Source organism: Electrophorus electricus, chromosome 5, assembly GCF_041902795.1.
Source record: "Electrophorus electricus isolate QZ-2024a chromosome 5, ASM4190279v1, whole genome shotgun sequence".
NCBI lineage: Eukaryota > Metazoa > Chordata > Actinopteri > Gymnotiformes > Gymnotidae > Electrophorus > Electrophorus electricus.
Window position 1 is genome coordinate 25,768,642 of NC_137501.1, and position 26,137 is coordinate 25,794,778.

The window sequence follows — 26,137 nt, forward strand, 5'->3', positions numbered from 1 at the left end:
TTTTAAAAAATATTTGCCCATTATCACCAACTCTTGATATTTTAACAAAATATTGTATCTTTATATGTTAAAGATGTGGACAGGATAGCCTAAAACCATATTCTTGAATATGTTATAAATGTACTATTATTAATATTAATATTAAAAGTATAAATAAACAACTTGGCTGGAAGTAAAAAATAGCATATTAATCCAGCCCTCCGAGTGTCTCTTTTAGTGGCCTGAATCTTTCTTTGCAATGCCCATTGTTCACCTCAGCCAATCTCATCATTGTAAGATGCCAGCTGTCTTTTTATTCTACAGTCATGGCCAAAGGTTTTGAGACTGACAAAAATTTTGGTTTTCAACAAACTTTACTGCCTCAGTTTTTTTTTTTTTGTCAGATGTTTATATGGTATAGCGAAGCAGTTATACCATTTCATAGGTGTTTTAACTTTTTATTGACAAATACATCCAGTTTAAGCAAAGACTCTGAGGAGTTTCCTGGCCATGGACCAAAAATTTCAATGTTTTGTTCACCGAGCCACTTGGTTATCACTTTTTCCTTGTGACATGATACTCCATCATGCTGGAAAAAGCATTGTTCCTCACCAAATCGCTCTTGGAGGATGTTTTGATACCATTCCTTATTCATGGTAGTGTTCTTAGGCAAAATTTTGAGCAAACCAAAATTTGTCAGTCTTAAAACTTTTGGCCACGACTGTACTTAATGTTAAAATGGACTTCAGATTTAATGGCATTAATTATTTGCAATATCCAGATAGCTTTCCTATCAGACAGATCAGAGGTGCACTCGGCTGTCTGGCCTTGACCACAGACTCTGCAGTTATTGTGAAAATATACTTTAGTGTTAACTTATCAAATACACGTTCATATTTGAATACAAAATATGTTATTCTGACAATGGAACACGTATGTCCAAAGATGTATATTACCATTGTGGACTTGTGTCTCATACTTTTCCCCCACCCGAGAAAAACAAACAAATAAACCCAAAACAAATATACGTAAAAATAAAAGCAATGGCTGTTTCACTGCTTTAAAAATATGCTTAGCTACCGCATTAAAATATAACTACAAGAGTAAAATGCATGAAAACTATACTTTAAGAGCCGCACTGTGAGGAAATTGTTGAAATGAAATAAATCTGAGAGAATGAGATGTTGCATCCCTGATCTAAGCCCAATCTTTACATTTCATTAGTGACAAACAATTGTAAACAAAAATAAATAAAAAAAGATTAAAAAACAAACAAACAAAAAACCAAAACATTGAAAAGTGCATGTTAATAAAAAATATAAGAATGACATCCTAACAGGCGCTAAATTTTTAATTCTTTTAGGGATTCCAAATTGACTTATTCCCAAGTACCCAGTATCTTAAAACTAGGTATGACCAAAGAAAAACAAGTATGAAAGGAGACAAAACTCTGATTTGAGTACATTTAATGAATTGTGAAGTCAATGATAGAAAACCTTTCAACAAATAAAACCGATGTTTTATTAATTACATTTTTTGCTTACAAGCATAAATTAAAGCCCCACGAGAAACCAAACTTAAATACTTTCCTTTAACGCCTAATCACTAAATACTGTTATAACATCACAACCTCATTTATCCCAACCAAACTTAGATTACTTTTAAATGTGGAAAACCCCTGTAGTAAAATGCTAACATGCTAAGCTAGGTTCTCTTACCCAACGCCAGGTTGGGATAACATTGTGCATGACGTTGCAATGGCTGAACAAGACAGCATATAAAATCAAAGCTAAAGTCAGAGGCTGTTTTGTCTCAGCTACAATCATATCACATCTGGAGTTTGTCACCGTACCAAAAAAAAAAAAAAACCCCAAAAAACCCAACCCTGTCATACAAAATACATGTACTCAAATGGTAATCGATTTGTTAGAAAACCTAAATGCAGTTGGGATGCCAGTTAACCATTGATACAGTGAAGTACTGGTGAACAGCGCACGTCTCTGCTGACACGATGAAATCGAGAGGACTTGCGCCTCCGCTTAGCTACCCAAATAAATATTTCATTTCTTCTTTTCCTTAGCAGCTACATTTCCAGTTCAGCATTAATTAGTTCGATGAATTGTACTGTGGAAGGAAACTGGCAAAATATAATTTCATAGATAAATAACACTGAAAATATACCGCAAAGGAGACTTAAATTTCATTACCAACAAATAGAACATTAAAATCAACATCCTTTTAGAAAAATGGCAGTACAAAAATAAAAATGATAAATTCCACATTCACAACAGACCAGATAAAAAGAAAAAATTAAGAACAGACACACAGCTCTGTTTACTCCAGACATAAAGGCAAAGGCATATTTAAAAACATAGTGAATAAAAAAATAGCGATACGCTGTTGAGAATGTCCATTTGGGTGTTGTGAGGTATTCGCGTCCTTCTCATCTGTTCTTGCAGGCTACTGAAAGAACTTGAGTCCTGCTACCAGGAAGAACTTCTCCAGGAAAATCTCAGAGTCTAGAACTGCGATGTGGGCCGCCCGGCCGATCAAGGAGTTGGCGGTGTTGGGCAGGGCGTGGATGACATCGTAGCGCACCAGGTCGCAGTCTTTGTTCTGGAGCACAGGCACCAGCAGGTTCTCTATCATCTCAGCGTACACGGGGCCTGCGAGATGGACGGACGGACGTAGATATGCGAGATATAGAGAGACACACGTGGAGGACAAGAGACATAAATGAGCTTTAAAGAGAGAGAGCTGCCCGTGAGAAGCATCACCGTTTAAGCTCAGAGGATGCGCGGGCGTGTGGAGGCCTCACCTGTCTGCTTGTCTTTTAAGGCCGTCTTGCACATCTCGATGCGGGCGGAGTGATAGGGTACGTAGCGGTCCTGCAGGGAGCCCACCAGCACCACGTTCCTGAAGAACTGAAGACCTGCACGGCGGAGAACCCAGTGAGCGGCCGAGAAACTACTACCCCCCACCCCCACCCCACAGCTGCGGGCGTGCCAGTGCAGGAGGCCCCCCCTGATTCTCACCCGCTTTCTTGCTCAGCTTGTAGAGGAACGTCTGGCGGGGGTCCGAGTGGTCGCGGCAGGTCAGCTGCAGCAGCGAGCCCGACTTCTTCCACTTCTGCATGAACCACAGTCCTGCGGCAGAGGGAAGCGAAACAGCTCAGCCCGACCGGAGCCAGCCTCAGAACTGGGGGGTGTCCTTGCTTATTGGCAATTACAGGCGTTATTGGTTTAGTCCCTGGTCTGAAGCTTGGATCATTTAGCCTAGTGCCCAAGAACTAATGCCTATTACTATAGACAGGTGAAATTAAAAGGTAGAAAAGGGCACGCACGCACGCACTGATCTAATTAACGTAATCCTTCTCTGTCTGGGGTGCCTAGGCGGCTGGGCTCTGGCTTACCCGTGTTGACGAGGGCAGAGCTGTTGTAGAGCGTGCCGAGATGTGGCCCGGAGAGCGAGAGGAACGTGTGCAGGCGGCTGAGGTAGGACTTAAACCTGGGCCTTGTCAGCACGGAGCGCACGATCAGGTTCCCCAGAGAGTGGCCCACGAAGCTGATGACAGGAGAAATCAGACCAGAGCGGCAAGCTCGGTTTTCAAAGGCTGATATGGCACATTCACACACCATCAACACCAAATACCGTATACAAACAAAGATGATCGGTATATGTGGGCAAAAACAAAAATAATGAAACATAACCCTCTTCAGGCTGAGTATTAAAAAAAAAAATAAAAAATTGGCTTAATCTTTTGGAAATTTTCAGTGGCCCATTTTTATGAGCAGAATTAAACAGAATCCAGTGTCTTATGCTGGAAAGACAGGGGAAGGCAATCATTTGTAATTTGGGGATCCAACTAAACATAACTTTCAGAAGTACACCTTATGATTTCAACACTTAAAACAATTAAACACTTAAAACACTGAAAGCATTGTACATTAAACTGTCTAAAACTGAGCAGATATGTGGGTATTGGGGGTAAAAAAATAAATATTTTTAAATACATATACAGATAAGGAAACCCTTTTTGAATTACATGATCAAACCTCTACACTTCCAAGATGCCTTTAAAAGCACCTTAAAGTATGTTTCTTCACTGGAAAAAGTACTTGACAGGCCAAAGAAGATACCTAGTACCACATCAGTGTAGTGCATCATTCCTGGACAGCATTTGTTTGCCAAGAAAATGTATGCTACCAATTGCTCACTAGCACCACCTGCAGGGCATTCTTAAGCCGTGCAGCAGAATCTGGTTTCCTTCCTCTTTAGAACTGCCTGCTGTTTCCATTTAAAGACTGAATATAAAATAAATAAATAAATAAATAAATAAATAAATAGATAGATAGATAGATTACCTTATCTTTGAAACAGTGAGACTGTAGATTTGTATGTACTGTACAATTTCATCCAAAAGTCGGTCCGTCATAGACTCAAAGTCGGCAAAGGTGTCATTCTGAGAAGGTGGAGCCAAGCCAAACGAACACAAATATTTTAGACAGACAATGCACATAACATTCAGAGGGGACACACCCAACAGCAGTTATATCTTACGCTGCAAACTGGGTTGGGCCAAGGCCTTAGTTACCTGGTTACGTTCAGACATCAAGAACTCTATTCGGGACCCGGGCAGGCCAAGCTCTAGGTAGGTCTTCACCAACCTTAAATCCGCACTGTTTCCTGTTGGGGTGGGGGTGGGGGTACACAAATAAGTTTTATAAGGCTGTGTGATTAAACGCAGCCCCTGCAACACTACACAAGTCTGTAAATCAACGCACGGCGACAACTTAACTGGCGTTAGCACTACCCTCCTGCACATTTGCCAATGAAAGGATGAGGGGTGGTATCAAGGATGCTAGCTATAATGTGAGCGTATTTATGTCTACACTGGGTGAACGACATGACGACACTCCTCGATCTTGAGCTCAGCGCCACCATCTCCTGCGACCCAACGTGACTGGCCAAATCATTTCCAATGGATCTTAAGTCACGCGGTTATAATGGCGTCCATGTCTGAACAGACGAGACGCATCCACACGTGACGAGATCAATCCTGCCGCTTCTGCTGGGCAAGCGTTTCACCATGTTTCAGGTACCTGTTCATTCATGGGCTCCTCTGACCCTGGAATGAGCTTTTTAGAGCACTGTAAGCCAACCATATTTTAGCAAGCCGTAACCGGACCTTTCTGTGCTTGTTTACTGAAGGTTTGCCTCTAGTTAGCAAACCTGCTCAAGTTGTCTCAATACAAACCCTGGTAGTCCACACATCCACACCTATATCTGTTCCCACATCTGACTGCCCCCTTCATGACTGAAGCTATTTTCCAGTCTCTACTTTGGTACTCTTGTGGTCTGAAAGGTCACTTGCAATCAGATTCTGACATACCTACACTGTCTAGATCGCTAGTGAATCTCTCTTGGCTAGATTTCTCATTCTTTTCGGATTTATTTTTTTATTTTTGGCCTCATGATGGTCTGCTTTACAAGTATTGGCAACGACAGAAACTGACTCCAGAATCGAATGCCGCACAGGCTAAACTCTGGAGCTTTTGTTAGCAGTCTTGGACACGAAATGACATCACACCACAGGGCTGGCCAGGAAACCGCCAACACAGATGTAAATACCCTAATATTAAAGCTGACAGTCTGTGCGTTAACTCCGAATTTATAGCTGTATTTTGGCCGACTGTCCTATTACTTATGCACTGCAGTGTTCAAAAGGGAAACTGCATATCCAAAAGCCCCTAAAGGAACTTGCATTGCCATGAGGACTCGCAATACAAGCTAATAAATTAATTACACACTACTAAATGGTTTATGTGTCATCAAAAATTCATTAATGCTCTTTGGTGCTCTCTAGATTCTACTACAAAGCAGTGCTCTAGTTTCCAAAATGCTTGAAACCAAATGTGACTATCCTAGCTGGGGGACCACAGATCGCTCGAGAATATTCATTTCATCTCGGCTGCGCTGGCCTCAGTAACATGACGCTGTGGTAGACAGCAGCGAAGTGCACTTTAGCAGATGACTTTCCCCAGATCTGTTCCACTGACTAAGCTCATACGTTGCTGATGTGCACGAACATGCCCGTGCAGATCGGAACGGAATTGTGCAGTGAAAAGCTGCAACGGCCAAGGACATCGAGAACAAATCTGGTTGGCATCTAAGTTTTACCAATTAGTTTCATATTGCCATGTCACTGGGAAAGGAAAAAAACTAGAAAAATGCACTATTTCTCTAAACATTTGCCACCGTGCACTCAGCAGTTTCTGAGCAACACCTACCCCCTAGCCACATTCACTGCTGGTTTTATTAGGCACTTCTCAGGGTTTCGATTACAGACTGTAGCCTATCTGACGACGCATTTCATCAGACACCATGCGCTTGGTTGTGTGTGATTGGTTTCCGACCACGGCTCCGCTGCTGAGGCAGTAATGAGTGGCGGACAGCAGAACAGTAACGTGGTAGTAGCACGGCTGGGTGAGTCAAACTGGGAAAACTTTAAGGGTCAGCAGCGCCCCTGGTTTTCCTAAAAGTGTCGGCGCTGGGTTAGTGAGAGGTCTGCTACCCACAGGGCTCCCGCAGCCAGAATACAGCTGAGCAAAGCGGGCATGACGGAATCTCTCTCTCGACTCCTGCTGCACATTTATAAGGACGCCCTGATGCACTGGAAGGGAAGTGTGTGCAGGGGGGGCTCCTCGCCGGCGGTCTCACCGTCCAGGCCGTGCACACACACGATCAGGTGGACTCCCTCCTCGCTGCTCTCGTCCTCGTCCATGCTGAAGTAGGGGAAGGTGGAGGCCAGCTCTGTCACGTCGCTGTACAGGAACCCTGGCAACCTGAGCTGCTTCAGCTCCTCCCGGCCTTGGATAAACCTACAGTGGAAAAGAAGGGTGTGGCAAAGGGGGCGGGGCTACATATTATGAAATGCATACCAACAGTGGTGGTAAGCATTGCATCTTGGAGCTCTTTGTTCATCTTTGTCATGAATCAAGCTGTGCCACACTTCTGGAAATTTCTGCATTGCATATGGCCTGTTGCAAAAACAAATATGTAATCCAAAACAGTGTTGGAGAAGAAGGAAAAAACAAATACCAAAACAAAAAAAAGAGCGACTCACGCTTTCATCTGGGCTGGAGGTGCGCTCTCGTACCAGCACAGGTTGTTTCTGGTTAGCCCCGGGGCTTGAGGCCGGGTCCGGGGGGAGCATGCCTCTCGGAGTTGCTCCATACCCAGGCGGTCGTAGAGGATGCTCCTGGCCTCAGCTCCGCCACCTCCATCCCCCTCTGCACCGTGGCCCTCCTCCTCCGGCAGGCCGTTGACACAGACCGGCCCGTCCGTCTCCTCGTAGTAGCCGTTCTCGATCATCTCATGCTCTTGCTCTTCCTCCTCGTCCTCCTCCTCGTCCTCGGTGGCGGCGGAGGCGTCAGCCTGGAAGCCCAGCGTGACGGCGGCCGTCTCCACGGGGCTGATCTCCGAGACGTCGGTGCTGGAGCGCGAGCCGAAGTAGTTCTCCACCAGGCCTTTCTTCACCAGGTCCGTGCTGCTGGTGGCTGAAGCGCTGGACTGAGCTGCGGCCTGAGAGTCGCCGCCGGGAACCTCGGGCCGCGGCCCTGCTCCGGCCGGCGGACCGGCCTCGGTGGGCGAAGTCAACTTGCCGGGAGTCAGGGCTTCGCAGAGGGACAGGAGAATGGAGAGTTCGTCATCGTGGAACACGGGCTCATCTCCGGGCCCGCCGGACGCCACCCGCTGTGCGGAGGGGCGGGCCGGGATGGGGGCGGAGAGCGGGAGGCGGATGTCGGCTCCTCCAGAGAAGACCAAGGTCTGCTCCTGCACCACCACGCTGGACTTCCTGCCCGTCGCCTCGCCCTCTGGCTCGTCGTCGGAGGGCAGCGAGTTGATGGAGGTGAGGGACGACTGCACGCCGCTCACCCCGCTGGTGCTCTCCGCGTTGGGCGCCTCTGGCGCCGTGGAACCTTTTGACGCAGGGCTGAGCTGAGGAGGCTTGGGGGTGTAGCTCGGAGGCTGCAGCGCAACCCAGCCTGGCTCCGCCCCTGTGAGGGCGGAGAAAGGAGGATGCGCTGGCGCTAGATGCGTGGCAGAACTGGGCTCGCTCTCGATGCCCGAGTCCGACAGGCGTGAAGAGGCGCTCGGCACGCAGTCCGTCTTCGGCGCCGCAGCGATCGCTGGGCCCAGCTCCGGGGCAACTCCCCCACCCTGGCTCTCCCTGCTTTGAGGTTTGGCCTCACAGCAGTCCGTCTGTGTGATCTCGGGAGCGTCCCTCTTGGGGGTCGTGCTGCTGGGGCACGGAAAGAGAATGGTAACCTTATCACCCTGGTAGGGGTCCTTGTCGCTAGGTTTGACCTCGATATGTCGCAGTCCAGCAGGCATGGCGGCAGGCTCAACTCCGTGTGCTGCTTTGATCTCCGTGGCTCCTGCTCCAGTACCTGCCTGGGGCCTAGCCTGTGCTTGCAAAAGATTTGTGAAATTGTCCTTCTGGATATTGGCCTTAGCCTGGCTGTCATTCTGAAGACTATGGTCTATAGTAAGAGTGGCTGTATTGTCATTCTGTTGAGTGTGTTTCAACATCGAGCATAACGTACTGCTGGGATCCCCGGAAAGAGCTTCATGCTCCACTTTCTGATCGCACTGAGGGTTGCTCTCTTTGGACTTGCTGGCTGGTTCTACATGAGGAACCTTCAGGTTCTTGTAGCCTGTGAGGACCACCGAGTCCTTGGAGCTCTGTCTGATCAGCTTCTTAGAGTTCTCAGTCTTGGCGTTCTTCTTCAGTTTGATGGACCTGGCCTTGGATTTGACAGGAGGCTCGTTCTGTTCGGGCCAGGTAGTAGCCAGGGAGGCTTGTCGCAGTTCCGGGTAAGGGCTGGGAGCACCTACTCCACCCGCCTCCTTTGAATGGGGTTTACTCGACACAAAGCCACCCCTGGTGCTGTGGAGACCAAGCCATGGACCATCTCGATCTTCGGGTAAAAGCAAGCCGTCACAACCAATGGCAGAAAGACAGACGATAAATAACGAATAAACTATCAAATGAGACGGTTTCATATCATTCAGCACAAGCTGCATGGCTTTTTAAATTTGCCGTAGTCTACTCACTCTCATTTTTATGCCACCCATTCATCCCAAAGCCGGTTTACTAACTCCACAAATATACAAACCCTCTGTAATGGACTCCAGATATCGATCCTCAAAGATGATAGGCAGGGAGTTGACGTCTCCGTCTAGGTCGGCACATTCCACAGGAAGGGGTGGCAGGGACAGGAAGTAGGAGGAGTTCTTAATGGCTGTCGTCATCTGCTGGTGGCTGTGTGCGCTGTTCGGGTGCAGAAGGCGTCACCCAGGTTGAGGTTTTGGCTCATATGAGGGATTTCTACAAATGCTAAGGGTGTGTTACTCACTGCAGCTCCTGGAAGGCCAGTGCAGCTTGTCTTGGGTGTTCGAGGCAAAAGAAAGCCTCTGCGAATCTCCGCACCTGCACCAAATGCACAGCCATGCGCTAAGGGCTCGGAGCACAAAGTCACCTCTTTGATGCGACGTGGGAAAGTGAGGCAGAGGTGGGGAGGGCAGAAAGCGCACGACCCTCGTTCGAAGGCTGCGGGAACTTACTCTCAGGGTGTGGTGCTCCTGAGCCAGCAGCGCCGAGACACTCTCGTGCAGGGAGACCGTCTCCAGGAACTGGCCCCACAGAGCCATGAGCAGAGAGCACAGCTGGGCCAGGTTCATGTTCACGAGCTCGGCCAGCTCGTCTGCGCTCTCGGCCCTCTGCTGCAGGGACGGACGGACGGACGGACGGACGGACACGCACACACAGACACAGACACACAACGCTTTGTCACAGACCTGTCAGTTATACGAAATCATCTTATAATATTTTGCTTCTAAGCAAATTTAGGCAACATTTTTTTTTTTGGGCAAGTCATATTAACTTGGAAGCTTACATGCTGCAATTACATCAAGTCCTAAAAGTCACAAGAGGGTATGCACTGACATCACTTTCCCGAAGGAACACATCCCCTTAGTCTGAGTGACAAAGCATTCTGAAAACGTCTGAGGAGGAATGAGATTATCTTTTTAAATCAAAGGCAGCTGGACTCAACGGCGATCCGGCCAAACGATCCAAGAACCAGCAGTCCCTGGACAGACACGTGGCCAGAAATCGGGTTTCCTGACAAACATAGCCCATTTGATTTGGACGGCAGGGGAAAAATACTAAGCAAAGCCTGAAGGCATTCAAAAGACTTCAAGGTGGGATTTGTTGGTGAAATTAAAGTGACAATGACGCCAATGTGGGTAAGTTTTTACATGCACTTGTATTTTTGTAGAATATAAAAATATTTTTGTACATATTTGGAAAAGTGTAAACTAGCCTACTTTGTAGCTACAATACTCACAACTAACATTAACATCATACATTTGTGCAACTAAACACTCCTCCTCTAATGTTACTATTAAATCTGACTTAAAACTAATTAGTGTGGTCACTGTGATATTTAAAGTGTTCCTCCATTCTAAGTATAGCCAAGATCCAAATGTACAAAATTTCCCGGTGTACCGTCTAAACTGGATTTGTCTTGGCCCGTCCTCTTTTTCTTTAGCGTTCAGACATCTGCAAAAATGTAGTGTTAAATTCTTGCCAAGTTGCAGTCGACTGCACACCAGCCCCCTCCCACTTTAGATGTTCTTGCAGCATTCACACTGAACACCAACCGTGCCAGTGGCTCCCGCAAACTGTGCCGTCGTGCGTGTGCCCTTTATGTAGCATCTGCCAGCTACGGTAAAGTAGGCAACCGACTGCCTCGTCATACTACAGGGCAGAAAAAGTAAACCAGATCCTCCTTTTCTGGATTGAGGGTAGCAGTATCCTTCTATATTGCCTTTCCACACTGCTGAAAACACGGGCCAGATAGGATCTGTGGCCCTGGCCCCACCTCTGACTCCCAGGTAGTGTTTTTTACATGCATACCATACTACTCTCCAGTAAGGAGTATAAACATCAGCAGTTACTGTTTTGTACAGCTTTATGTCTTAGCAAGAGAGCGCATCAAACACTATTTATCCTAAATATGGATTAGACCATAAACAAAAGCACCCAGGATATTCTAATTTTTGACAAATCATCATTCATTATGGCAAGGATGAGGATTTTAACCATCATTCCTCTACTCATTTTATGACCTACTCAATTTCAGTCCCGACTCTTGTGTCAAGGTACAGCTTACAGGAAAAATTACTCATAGCTATACATGTCCCCAAGGCATTTAGGACATACCTTCACTTGTTCACAAAGCTCGTGAAGACGGGCTTCCACGTCCAGTTTTTCTATTAAAACAAAACAAAAACAAAAACTAAAAAAAACCAACAATGATGAGGGAGGTCAAAATCAGAACAGCCTACGTAACAGAGTTAGAGAGAAAAATGAGTCTTTCTGAAGAGCCTGCGTTTGAGACCACAGAAGTGAGGGCTATGAGAGAGAGAGAGAGAGAGAGAGAGAGAGACAGAGACAAGCTAGTTAGCACAGAGCGACAGGAGACACAGAAGAGGAGCATCGCTACCAAAGGCTGAGCGGTCAGTGATGGGCCCCTGGCTCTCACTGCTTACATGAGAACAAATCACCAGTGGGTAGGGGGCCCCCCCTACCATACTACCAGTCCAGTTAGGAGGAAGATCAGAGGGGATGAAGATCAGGGAGGAGAAAGAACGAACACGAGTAAACGAAAGGCAAGGGTTGGCTTTGGAGGGACATACCTATGTAGATGTGCCTTTGGCCTCGGGGGAAAGGTCTTCTGAGAACTCGCTCATAAAGGACTTGCATGCTGGGCTTGGCTAGTGGTGGGATTGCACATATAGGCATGTTTAAAATGGTCCTTCTGCCCTTTCGCGGGCAGAACTGGGTTTTAGCCCTCTACGTACAAAACACAAGGGCCTTGTACATGGCATAAGGCCAACAACAGCAGGGCGGTGGCTGTTAGTGTCTGTTAATCGTCGCTGTGGTTTAGTATGGGGAGCTGTTCGAGGTTAAGGGCCACACTGGTGAGCAGCTCTTAGAAGCAAAACAAATAAGAAAACCAAACCTTAAGGGTGATTAAGGGATTATGTTTTATGAGTTCAAGACACACACACACACACACACACACACACACACACACACACACACACACACACACACACACGTGTACATGCATGAGAGCACTTTAAAGGAGCAATAAGACATTTTCCCAATGATTCTTCTTCACAAACCTGCTATATGAGGCACAAACTGGTTTACTTAAGTCCACCACACAATTTGATTTGTGTTTTTATGTAAGCTGCACTTCATAAAAAGATGGAAATGTAATAAATCACATTAAATCAGTAATGTTTGCTAAAACAATTTGGTGGCAAAATGACTTGCTGCTCCTTTAAAGCTTACAAAACACCCAGCTTTCTTTTATTTAAATCTAACACTACCACTATATCAGTTAAGCTTGTCCCAATCATTATAATCCTAATATTTAGCATTGAATTAGTTTCACTGAAGGGGGGAAAAAAAAAAAAAAAAAAAAAAGGGGTCTTTGTGACTGACTTGGGCTCTGCAACCAGTAGCTAAAATTTCTGTTTTAAAGCTGTTTTAAGCAGTCAGGAAACTCCTCTGTAAGGTGGTGGTTTCCCTGCCTGTCACTTCAGCAGATAGGTTTGGCCAAAGTCATTATAAGTGAATTAACAGTTTGTAATAGCATTAGCTATGCATCTGGATTAGCGTTAAAAACATCCAGTCCAAAAGTGACATCATGCTCAGAGATGAGGTGAATGTTAATCATATTTCAGCAGCTTTGGAGTGCCCACGTCTACTTCAGCGTTAGCAGTGTGCGTTTGTACGTTAATCCTTCTTGTGCGTGGAAGCATGTTTAAGGGAAAGGAGGCAGAGAAGCGTATAGAAGCAATGCATGACATGTGAACAAGTTAAACCATAGCCTTATGACCTACAAATAGAGAGTTCTAAGACACTAAGCCAAAAAGCTGTAATATGATCTTTTTGAATGGAAAAAACAAAACAAAACAAAAAAACAAACAAACAAAACCCTCAGATATAAATGTAGTAGGATTCCTGAGGTATGAAAGTAGTATTGTTATAGGACTTGCTTTCATCTGTTACCTTTGTGACAACCACAAAAACCTATATGATGCCTATTTCTTGGAAATTGCCCGCCCGCCCCCAAACACACCCCGTTAACCCCCCCACCCCACCCCAAGGCAGCGATGGACGTACCAAGTTCCAAGCGGCGGGACGAGGGAAGCCTGTTGGTGAGAGCCATGAAGAACTCGAAGAGCCCTTGGTAGGCGAGCAGCAAGCTGGCGCACAGGCTGTGGTGCAGGCTGAAGGCGTGTTGCAAGCACGGCTCCGACACCAGGAACGTCTTGCCCTGTGGCCGCCAGAGATGGCATCGCTTATCGAGCCGCCGGCCACGTTTTGACGGCAGGGGCGACTACCCCGGCCGGGGTGGGGCGGGGCGTCCGGTCTTCTCCGCGAAGGCCTCCGCGCTTTGCCGCGACGGCTGCCTGCGGCCGCGAGGGCGCTTCCAGGAGGAGACCGGCTGGCCCTGCTCCAGCCCGCGCTCTAAAATCCTGAGACGTGATGTTCTTAGATGTCTGGAGGATGATGGAGTGACTCTAGAGTGCGAGTTCTGTGGGTGCAAGCTCAGCAGTTCGCATGGCCGGCCTTGATCATAAGACAGTTCCGGTGTTGTAAGGGGAGAGAGGCGGGGTCAGGCTCATGCCAAAAGCAAAGACGAGTCATCTAGCTGCGAACAAAACTGTCCTTGGGTTGGGACATTCCTTATCTAGTTTTCTGTGTGCATACTGCTGGAGAAAAGCTTGCTTATAAAAACAAAAGTGACTTGTCAGATCCGTGCAATATGAACTCAAGCCGATAACCACAGCTTGATCGTGTTATCTTTACAGTATCAGCAAGTCATCATACTCCGTTATGCTTATTACACAACAATGTCTGACAAAATCTGAATGGCATTTCTCAAATACAATCATCATCACCACAGTCAACTGCAGGAGGCCATCACACTCTGTAGGCATAACACAATCAGCGTGGTGCCCTTATCTAATTTAAGTTAGTAATAAAAAAAACTAAAAGCATCGAAGAAAGTATTTGGACGCCAAATTTCGTTTTTTTTTTTGTTGTTTTTTTTTTTTTACAGAATGCCAGAGGGAGAAAACTAATTAATCTATTACTCATCACCTGGCCTGAAGTTTATTTGGATGTTACGTGTGCACGCTTGCGCGTGCGTGTATGAGCATGCTTACATCAGGAGAGAGCTGCTTCACATAGCTACTGCCAAACACCACGGTCTCCAGGGGTGGCACAAGGGAGTCTTTGCTCTGTGCTGGTGCGTTGCGGTTCAGCCAGGTGTTTTTCACAAGCCGCGGGAAACTGCACCATAAATGGCACACTCATTGTTCCACACACTAAAAAGCCTTTATACAGTACTTCAACAATATATGTCCACGTAGGCAGGTATTTGTTTATAATATAATTTATTACATAACTCAACAAATGCAAGAGTGTTGAACTAGTGTGACAAATAATGGCATTGCTAGCGTAAGGACTATAGACAATGCCAGGGCATGTTGTTAATGTTGCATCAAATTTTCAGAACACTTAGGAGGCCTGAGATGTAAGAAATGCATAATTCATTATTTTAATGTGGGCCTGCGCCCCTTCTCTAACCTGATAAGGGGCTGGTGCAGGGCCACCAGGGAGGCGTGGACGATGACGGAGATGACGGACAGGTGGAAGTAGTCGAACATGACGTTGATGTGCTGATGGATACCTCGGTGGAGGCTAAAGTGCAAGCGCAGGGTGCGACTGCTGATGCTCTGCAGGGAGCTGTGCTCCTCTGGCCTGTGGGCACACACACACAGACACACACACACACACACACACACACACACACACACAGACACACACACACACACACACACACACACACACACACACACACACTGCCATTCAGAAGAGAGTTTATAACAGTGGCAGATTTTTCTTTAAACCCAAGCTGTAAGCTGAAAGACTAAGAGAATATGTTCCAAAGGATGTGAACGCACTCCAGTTTGTTTCACAGCTCTGCTGCAACACAAGCTGCTCTACACGCCTGCAGTTGGTTTAATTTAATTAACAATAACTCATCAAACCAAGCCTATAACCTAACCATGTACACCGCGCGTTAGCATTAAATATCTGGTGGCAAGAAGTTAAAATATCGCATTCTATTTTCAAAATGCACCAAACGCACGTGTAATCGCCATCTGTGAAGTACAGGTCTAGGCACAGCTGAAAGTCCATCTCATTTAGGGACTCCTCCACCTGAAAAGGAATGACACACTAATGGCTAGAAACACAATGTGCCCTTCACAAAAATAACACTGGTCACCCAGTGTCCACTAGGCGAATTGGTGATACAAAGCGGTGTTGCGCGAATCTCTCACCTTCTTCTCCTCCAGCAGCATCATGACCTTAAATACAAGAACATCGTTGACGACAATTTCCTCGTTTTTGTAGAGGATCTGAAATGTTTTGCTGCAGATGACGTCATCTTGTACCAAGGCGGGAAAGGCCAGATCTGACCCTGGGAAGGAGGAGGAGCATGCTTTGAGCCGAAGCACTGCCCGGTATTTTGGGCTCAACAAAAAAAACGCACTGGGCCCCAAAGAAACCTTTTTTTTTTTTTTTTTTAATCTAAAGGCTTTAATAATTGCTAAGGTCCCTGTGAGTCACAGACACTTGGAATGGTCCTGACTCCACCCCACACATGGCACCCTTGGCTTTGAGGTCCAGGTCTCTACTCCCAGGACATTTTAAAATCTGCGCTCAGTATGATTTATTAGCTTCCGAAAGAGCTAAGTGCTTCTGACACCACCAGAAAATAAAATCACAGATCACAGTTTACGAGCTGTGTCTCACTGTATTCTTGGTGAAACCCAAGATTTTGTGACACCGTTGTTTACTTTTACGAGGTCTGTAATTCTGTGAAGCATTTTAAGCACCCAGTTTCTTTGGATAGATGTTTTCAGGAGGTATGCAAGTTTAGCTTATATAAATTAAACATCTTACCATGAATCTGCATTTCCCTTTTGATTTAAGTAATAAGTTTGAGGGAACTGGCAAATCCAAGTGGCTAGACAAAAATCCTAGTAGTTCCTACACCAGGCACATATACTGGATACTGGGATTAATTCACCAAAAGATTACACTGTTAATGCAAAGTAGTAATGCTGTGTGTTCTTCACTGCAATATATATTCGTTCTCTCCCTCCCTCTCTCTATTTGTGTTGTGTCATTGCACGCGGATAGCCAAAATGCAGTGTTTACACTTATATTAAAATGTCGTCTTGAGCCCTCTCCGAAGGCTGTTTTAGTGGTTTGATTGTAATCTACTAACAGTGCATGCTGTTGGTGTTTATGTTTGGCTTTTCATGTGCCCAGATGAAATCAGAATGTGAGGTAATCACCAAATTGCATGTGAACGTACGGTGTAAACAACCCATAATCCTATAAGTGAAGAAATAACATACAGTAATGGTCAGAGAATTATTAAACATACACAGCATATCTACCTACACAGGCAAAATGTCTGGTTGGGTTTTCTGGAACTGAAGAACAACAATATATTCTATGCTACGTGCCATCTGCTGTAGCCATTATAAAAAAAAAAAAAACAAGCCCAAAAGCCTGCTTCCAAAAATGTTACTGAACTGCCGGGCCTATAACAGGGCGCGTCAACAGCCCCGACAGCACTGCCAAGCATGGAGCAGCCCGTTACCCAGCAGAACAATCACGTGTCCTAGCGCCGTGTTAACCAGTACACACTCCCGTCCCTGAGGGAAGACTGCTGGGAGTGTGCGCGGACCCTCGGGGAGGCTCGAGGCTCCCACCACCCCACGGTGTCCGTCTCAGTAGGCCAGTGGGAGGCTTATGTAATAATCGGTGCCAGTGGGCACAGGTCCGCGCGCCTCATGTATAGCTGAGCGGCGGCTCCGCACAGAGACAGCTGATCCGTTACAGGAGGATTCTGTTAGAACCTGTCGCGCTTCAGGAAGAGGAAGTTGTGGTGTTGCAGTTCACCCACAGGCTAACCCTTGGAGGGGATGGAATTTGGGGAACGCGACCGACGATGCAAGTGTTTCCTGGGCGGGTATTATTTTTAGGCCGCTTAGGAGGACCTCATGTATTAGGACATCATGTATTAGGACTCAAATACGGAACACATGCTTTTATTTATTTTTTTTATTAATATGAGCCTGACATGAGTTAAAGAAAAAAAGAAAAGAAAATGAAATTAGTCTGGGAAGCTGAGATCTTAAATAATCCGGAAAGACACGAAGAGCATATGGGTATGTGTTTGACATGACTGAACGTGACCAGAGCTGGAGCTCATACTTTATGTTGACTACAAAACATGATCTTGGTGTCAACACAAGATATTGTGTAGATCCAAGTCTAAGTCCATAGTCCCTAACAAGGATTTATTAACCTGACGTCTGAATCACGTCAGCCTGCAAAGTCTGAGTCAATGACTTTTCTGAACAGTAAGAGCCAAACTTACATGGACACGATGCAAAAGCAAAAAAACACCCCTCACAAACATGCACAATATACACGTCTCTCCTAACCTGCTTTCATGTTTTAAGATCCTTTCAATTTAGATGTGAAGACTTTAGGAAAGATTTTAATCTTCTCTCGGCCACGCTTGAAGAAAGCGTGTTATCTGGCATCTAGTCAGGTATGAAGAACGGTGCTCTTACATGGGCAAGTGTGGGAGTGAGACAGCGACAGACACACACAGAGAGAGAGACTGGGAGGCAGAGGAAGGGGCCTTACCAGAGGGATGAAGGAGACTGGCCTCCACTCTGTGAGGGACCCGAGGAGGCACCTTCACACTCCCACGCACCTGATAAAACCTACCAGGACAAACAACATCTTACGTAAAACTCTCAGGGAAAGAAAGGCTCCAGTGCCATCAGAGAGAAAGGAAAGAAAAACTATTTAAAATAATCATCATAACATTAAAACCAAGTGGGGGGCGGGGGGTAATTATGGTTCTATGCTGGAGTTAGAAAAACCATTTCAAGACTGCATCAAATTATTTAACATGGATTAATATTCCTGATAAAGATTAGGCCTACAGTTCATTCTGTGATAAATTCTCCATTAGAGCTTATTTTATTCAGCAGTTTTATTCATTGCTTTTGCACATGTTCACCAGTATACACCACGACGCATTAAAATAAACAAACAAACAAAAACAGTACAGAAACAAATGGCTGGAAACCCTGACTTGGTGTGGTGTGAGGCACGAGGCAGACGCAGAGTGGAAGCCTGGCTAGAGAGAAACCATTTCCTAAGGTCAACAGACATTTAGAGCACCCCGGCCAGAACTCAACCGCTCGTGAATCCGTAATCCTGGCTCCCACATCCCTGCCTCCAACCGCCTGTTCCTTTCAGTTCCCGGCACCCGACGGCTGCTATGTTGCGGGGGCCTGGCAGGGCCAGGTGGCTCCTGTAGTCTTGCTTCTCCAGCAGGGGGCTCTTCGCCCCCAAGACGAGGAGCTGCCGGTGCCCCCCCACCACCCCTTCGCGGATGGCGAGGGGTCGAGGCCAGAAATAGTCCCCCCCCCCCCAGCAGGGCGTCTCGCCACGGAGAGGGCGTGGCCAGGCTGGGGAAAAGGGGTGGTTTGAGTACAATGCTCGAGCAGGAAGGGGAGGGGGCACGGCTCGTTTCCTGTCCGACAGCTGAGCAAATGCCGGTCCCATGGCGACAGACCGGGTTGCTGGGGGGGGTGGGGGGGTGCATGCATGGGATCAGAGCTGCAAGCCACAAACAGCTTTACTGGGCACACATCAGAGGCGCCCGAGGGAAGAGGCTCTGGGCTGTGGTTCATGCCGCTTTCTCTCTTCTGATTAAATCAGAAAATGTCAATGTTTTAATAATTTCAAGATGCAACCCAATATGATGTGCCTGATATACTCCAAACGCAAACAGCTGCGAGCGCAACGGTCTGCCTTAAACTAATATTTACAGCCTTCAAAAACCCTTACAATTGTTTACTTTAGAGAGGCCAAAAGGAAGACTGACACATTGGTGATTTGGAATGGGGACCGTAAAACACCATCTAGTGAAAATGTAGTCACCTAATGGAAAAAGTCTAGCGTTGGTAATCCATTTACAAAATCTGACTTGAAATATGCACGACATTTCATGAAACCTGATCATGGACATAAACACCTTTATATTGTGTGCTGTAAACAATGTGAGCAGCATCTTGCTGCATGACCTCTAAAAATAACTTGCTTGTCCTAACTAACCACATCATAAGGTAATATGTGGTCAAGCCAGTTTCTTTTTTTAAACAATGAATTATTATTTTTTTTTTTTTTTTTTACAATATGAGACCAAGCTTATATTGTGGTGTGGTATGGCACTGCACAATACAACAGGAACTCGATCCATAAGTACAGTTTCCAGGTGTTATTTTTCGGTCATCAAAAAGAAAAGACGTGATGTCCTGATCCCAGATCAGCACATTTGCATTGGGATCCTTTAGCAATACATACCAGACCCAACAAGATTCGTCTGTGTGGGACAGAGCTTAGCTTGATGCAACATGGTGTTAATAATAATACATAAAAAAAGATTGCTGACCGTTCTCAAAAGCTTTCTTTACTAGATCCATGCCTCAACTTGCCTTGATACAATTATCATAAATACGATCTACGCGCATCAAGTCATTTTACAGAAGGACGAAATTAACTATATGCACAGAGAACTTAAAATTACTCATCATATTCCAACAGTGTCTCTCTCATTTCTGTAGAAACATGTAATTATCAGAAACAGCACACAGATGCAGTTAGAGACTGTAGTTCATCTGTTGCCATGCAGAATTGGTGCAAGACACCCACTAGCTCAATGAAATGGGGTTCTCGCCACAGGGCAGCTCCAAAATGGATATTTCTGGGTGGCGGACCACGTTCAACCTAGCAGACGCTGTGCCAGACACGCTCAGGCCAACTCTACACCTACCCCAATGCCACTACAATCGCAGCGTCAATGCTACGTTAGGGAAGGGTAACCTGCCAATTAATGTCACGTCGGTGATGGTTCTGCGTTCTGTCTGAATGGACAGAGTCACTGAAGAATAACGGGCTGCTTTTAGCCAAAGCTAAGCTGTAGGTTCTGTTGCTTACTTCCCTGTCTGAGCTGTGGTATAAGGCAAACCAAGCAAAGGATGCACCAACCGGTGGGGAGACTACCCCACGGCTACTAACAGAAGTCTGAACAGGGATATTTGTCATTTTATATTCTGATGTACTAAACTATGCTAGGTTGGGAAAAAAAACTGCTTGCACAACAGCAACAGATCGAAATAAACCACAGCTTCGTGTTGAGAAATCTGACCATGCAATATCCCCCTGAAAGGGGTGTACCAGCTTTTGATGTTCAGAATAGCCTCTCAGGAAACGGTCCTCATTAGGTGCAAATGTCCTGTGTATGCTAGCTAAAAGATTTAAGAGTACTGCCTCATATTTCTCCAAAAACACATTTTGCACATTACACAGTGCGTTGTGTTGTTGTTTTTTTGTGAAACGCATTTATTATAAATTAGGCAGAAAGAAACCCAGCCTTTCATGGAGCAGAGAGCTGCACCAAGTTTTAGGTTCACACAGTTTCACCCTTAGGTTACTGTGGGAATTGCAAATCCTTATTTCAACGCAATATTTCAACCTGAAAACCCTGTGCATTAGAACTCAGATTTACCTGTTAGCGTGTCTGCTAGTGTTTTGGCCAGCCTAAGCCTATGCACCCCATGCTCCTGAATTTCCTCGCTGGTGTGCACAATGAAGGTCACATGCGTAGCTGTGCTGTCAGCACCCAGCAGTCAGAAGCTTGGCTGCATTCTGTTCGTTATTAGGTCCCACCATAAGGTGGAAAAACAGTGCAACTGGGAAAATTGTTGTGGCCTGACTAACAAGTCAGATTTTCTAAAAGCAATTTCGCAGCATGGTTCTGCACCTCATCGAAGCTTGCGGGATGTAATCTTTTTGCTGGATCTTTTTAAAATAAAAAGGACAGCAACAACAACAACAAAAAATACAACAAACAAACAAATAAAAAAAAACACCAACTTAAAAAAACAACAACTGTTTATATAAATGTTTCAAAACAACTCTGAAGGAAAAAGGAGAAAAGGTGTGTACATGCATGCAAGCTAAAGACACATACAGACAGACAGAAACAGAAACCCTGAGAGAGAGAGACAGATCGATAAATCAACGAAAACAGAGATTTGTTACCGGCTGGAATTCTGCCGAGCGTCTGTCTACACAGCGTAGAGCGAGAGAATGCCCATAAACTAGGCCTACCTCTACTATCTCCACAAAAAAGGGAGGGGTCTATAATATCATCGAGACAAAAACAAACAAACAAACGAAAAAATAATTCTCCCTGCATAGCTAGCACAAAAGACAGACAGACCTGATCACCTCTTGCTCCCCCCTGCACATTGGAGGCATTTGGGACCAACTTTTCTTGCGCTTGTGGTGAGACGCCAGTAACATACCAGCAGCTACTTTCCACTACCATTCTGCACAAAGTCTTTTTAACCTGTCTGGGTTTCTGTAAACCGCAATATAATAACACTGTTCACAGGAATAGCTCTAGACCACGTTCCTGGCCCCTTTTAAATAGAAAGATCAGATCACCATTTTCATCCTAATATCTATATTCCAAACATTTTTCACTCATCACATCAGCGCTCTGGAGGCCGAAGGCGGGGGTATGCCGAACATCCAACAACAGATCGGAATCTCGGATTGATTCAGAGTCTGGCCATCTGCTATACGCTAGCCTTTTTTCTTTCCATGATGGTCGTAAATACCATTGCACTTCCGAAATTATGTATGCCACGGTCCATTTTGGAGTCATTATTTTAATTAAGGTGAAACCATTAGCTGTGCCGCACGGCCACAGTCCTGCACACATTTAACAGTTAAACACCTGGCTAACAGCAAGGTGGAGGAAGAGGTGTTCTTACCCTCTCTGGAAAAGGTCCACATTGTAGAACTTGTGGAGCTCCACAGAGAACTCCACCGTGGCCTGGACCTCACTCATACTGAGCTTCAGGGGCTTCGGCAGGCCAGCTTCAAATTAGCGCCAGCATATCTGCAAAGGAACATATAAATTAAGTTAACGGCCCAGCCCAGGAAGATCTTCAGAAGCACCGTGACCAGGGCTTCGGACCATATCACACGGTGCCCATTGGTGTTTTGATATTTGATCACTTGCTCGATTTTTCCAACCGTGTAACATGCAAATGAGACCACAGTAACTCCTCCAGCTGGGTGAACAGACAGAAAATACAGTCAGCATACTGTCGCTGTAGATGTAGAGCATAAGCATCAAGTATAATAGTCTGCATTTTTATTCATATTTAGGACTGGGATTTTCTGGCTATACAGAGCCCCCTCAACTACAATTATTCATTGCAAATAAATCGATTTCTTTAGCAGATTGAACTCTTGCAAAAACTTAAGCTGCTTAAAAAAAACTCTGCGGGCAAAAAAAACCAAAAAAAAAAAAACCCCACCACCAACAAAATTTCCCAAATAGTTAGCAGAAGATGATGAAGCAGACGATTCTGCAATGTGTTAATGGTTTGTGTCAGCTCTTTCAGACAAACAACTGAAACAGTGTCGTCAGGAACAGACAGTGTTTAGTTCCTGGTTACATGAAATACACATACAACCAATATAAACAAGACTTCTGCTGCTCACCACCAACATGGGGGCGGGGGGGGGAAACCACAAATAAAACCCACTGTCTCTGCGTTCCAAACATGACAATGGGGTATGTCAATAACAATAAGGTACATGAGACTAAGGATAATCCTACTTCTAGAATTGCTGCCAAGAGTTACAACTCAGAGCCCACCTGTTGCAAGGACAGGACCTACTCCATCACTGCACAAGGTAATTTACACAAAAGGGCAGGAGGCAAAGCAAACGTTGGCGAACTCTAGAGCTGCTGCCATGCTTCGATTATTGATAAACGATTCGGAGCTCAATTCCTGCTAGGAGGTGTGCAATCTTAGCCATACCTGGAAAGATCACTCCTTTCCTAATTGGCTTGCCAAACATAGAGGGAAATGTGTGGTAAGAAAAGAAAGGCAATGAATCTCTATGCCAAAATAGTACTGAAACAATATGAGTGTCACCAAGTTAGAACATTTCAGGTAAAGTCTGCATTATCGGTTTATTTTTACATTATATTATATTATCGAGGTTCATTTTATCAGCAACAGTATCTGGAAATGGTCTACAACGCCAAGACACTACAAGGCTTAAGGAATTTATTGGAAACATGTTCCACGATACAAGTACCTTGAGCAATTTCCACTTGAACATTTACTTATGAGGAAATTTCGTATGGCAAATGTAGCAAATTTTCCAAATCACTCTACAAGTAATTAACTAATCTAGACAGTGGAAAAAAGCATAATATTAAAAGAAATTAAGCGCTCTTATATAGGCAGTCAGTTGACTCATTTCTGTGACATCAGGTAGGATAGCATGTGTAACAATTATGTTAGAACACACAAACCTACCCATATTAAAAGGTGAAATGCCAAGGAAGACATGTTTCTAAATTTGATAGGTGACTAGGTCTCCATTAATACACACCGTTATTGTGTTAAAGTCTTGACCTTGAGCACCACCTTTCCATATTTAAACACTGCAAACACAAACAATAAATGGCTCAGATTACAAACTGAAGTTTGTTATTTCACAAGGAGGCATTCTCCTTCTGATGTTTCACAAGCTATTACAAAATGGGAAGGCCTTCACACAAACCACAAGCTTTGGGAGAATGAGTAACTTATGCTTATTTGCATGAACATCACTCTACAGTGAAGCACTTACCAAACAGCCTTGAAAATATACCAACATTGTACACTGGATACAAATGCATACAAGAACATTGTCTCGTTTTTGTTGTGTACTTGTATATAGCTGAAATGACAATAATACCTCTTTGAACTTTGAACTTTGAACCAACATACCTGGGCTGTTTAAATGGCTATCAGTGAAAGCAACACGTGTTTAAAAACTAAAAGCCAATCTGTGATTTTATGAGGTTTCTCTTGCTCCATAAGGACAAGAAGGATTCGCAAATTGCAAAGGCAACTATCTCCCTTCAAAATCACTGACAGGACTAAGATTAATACGCTCACTGGGCAAGTCTTAACAACTGCAATAATAATAATGCAATAAACAGTTCTGTAATGTGATTTTTGCAGATGTGCGTAGGCTTAGATGCTTGTAAGAGAGGTAGCCCATTGCAGCTTTCACTCAGTTTTCTGCCTCACAACCTTTTTTGCCGTTCCATTAAGTTCACAGATAACGATCTTTCCCAGACTTGACTTACACTCAATCATGAATTTCCCCTCTCCCCAACCTCAGCAAGCATATTTTAGAGTCCCTGGAGCATTTGGTGAAACTACTATGACTACTGGTACTACTAATAAAAAATACAAATACTATCAATAATTATAATATTAACAAGCAACAATCATTCTGTTTAATATATGTATTCTTGCCATATCTGATAGTGTAGTGGTGATTGTTCATTGACACCGTTACCAGAGATATCACACTTACCCATCTTTGCTTTCTGCTACTGTGTCCTTTCCGTTGTATTCAAATAAACCCATTATCAGCTTCTGAGATCATAGCTATGCATTCATTCCTATAAAGGCGTACAAAAAAGGGAAACCAAAATAACCTCCAAGTGTTAACATCTTAACAAATGTATTCTAAACGACCACACATCTCATTCACATATGAAGCGTCCAGCTAGACGCCGAAGTTTGAGGTTAGCATCATCTCATTTGCCCATTTCAAGGTTAAAGCCAGCAACGTTAACACATTTTGAATAACTCCACGTAAAACGAGTTGTTTACTTCCATACAGCGGGACCTAGCTATAAATCACACGAAAGTGTTGGATTACAATGCTCGGACACCGTAAAACATCTGGAATTTATTGAGAGTTACCCGTTTTTACACTTTCAACCTAGCAAAGTTAGACAGCTCAGGTCAGCCAGACAAATATGTGCTTAGTTTAGATAACTAACCGGTCAACACTGGCGTCCCAACCAACTACATAACCGATAGCTGTCCACCTATTTCATTCAGGGGCATCAACTTTGGCTAAAATAATCGAACCATCGGCAAAAAACAAAAACAAAACGCAGATGTTTATTTGGTTAGGCACGTTAGATTGTTTAGCTAGTTAGTTAGCGCTAGCTACCAACTGCCACTAAATGGCTAGCTAACCTACACAAAAACACCCTGGCTGTGATTGACTAGACGTAGTTAAGATAGTTAGCCAAATTAGCCATCTTAGATTACCAGCAGAGAACACGGCTGAAGACTCCGGTTAGCTAATTTGGGGAGCCAGCTAGCTACTCTCAGAAGTTGTCCGGTCGACCGCATTAACTAACGTAACATTCACTTATTGTCCATGCGAAAATGTATCAGGTAGAAACAAAGTCCTATACGGCTAACCTAATAGCCGGCTATCTAGTTAGCAAGTCTGCTCACTGTATGCAGCAGCTAGGCGAGCTAAGCTAATTTAGCGCGCTAGCTAGATAGCGAACCACTAGGTAGCTCAATGGTTAACAGCCTGGAGACCTTGCTTTTCACAAGACAACATTTCCTCTTTTGTCGATTAATAAAAGCAGCACAAATAAACACAAATGCTATAAATACGCATCGAGTCTTCAACATTTCGCACACACCTTGTGCATGAATGTTATATTTCAGGCCAGGGCGCCAGGCTTGGTTTAGAGCAACGATTGGCTTCCCTTTCACAGATTTTCCTCGCACCTCATACCGCCTGCTGGCTAAATCCTGGAACTCCTTTCGGCCTCGTCAGGAGGAATAACTGGAATATTGCCTTGTTGGGATCCACTTTGGGAAATGTATTCCTCTATCCAGCATTAACGAGAATCTCCAAGTAGTGTCCACAACGAAACATGGCTATGTGGCTGTTCCTCTGAACTTCTGCTTTAAGGTAGAGAGCGTA

The 26,137-nt window shown here is 44.9% G+C and overlaps 1 protein-coding gene across 8 annotated transcripts; it reads right to left on the reverse strand.

Moving 5' to 3' along the window:
* Positions 1-1,819: 1,819 nt before the first annotated feature.
* Positions 1,820-26,137, reverse strand: fam135a (family with sequence similarity 135 member A). 8 transcript variants are annotated; one of them, XM_035529870.2, is made up of 22 exons: positions 25,939-26,137; positions 24,710-24,797; positions 22,087-22,214; positions 17,873-17,952; positions 15,481-15,620; positions 15,288-15,358; positions 14,723-14,896; positions 14,299-14,425; positions 13,250-13,403; positions 11,749-11,826; positions 11,273-11,322; positions 9,610-9,768; positions 9,402-9,475; positions 9,162-9,316; positions 7,106-8,963; positions 6,700-6,860; positions 4,574-4,665; positions 4,344-4,441; positions 3,392-3,543; positions 3,015-3,125; positions 2,798-2,911; positions 1,820-2,645 (listed from the first exon to the last, which is right to left on the reverse strand). In XM_035529870.2, exons 3-22 carry the CDS (start codon positions 22,161-22,163, stop codon positions 2,440-2,442), a joined length of 4,131 nt encoding a protein of 1,376 aa, XP_035385763.1. In that variant the 5' UTR covers positions 22,164-22,214; positions 24,710-24,797; positions 25,939-26,137; the 3' UTR covers positions 1,820-2,439. The 8 variants fall into 8 exon arrangements, with proteins under 8 accessions (XP_035385763.1, XP_035385766.1, XP_035385762.1 ...); XM_035529873.2 differs by having other exon boundaries at positions 9,610-9,765; positions 25,851-26,137; XM_035529869.2 differs by having other exon boundaries at positions 25,851-26,137.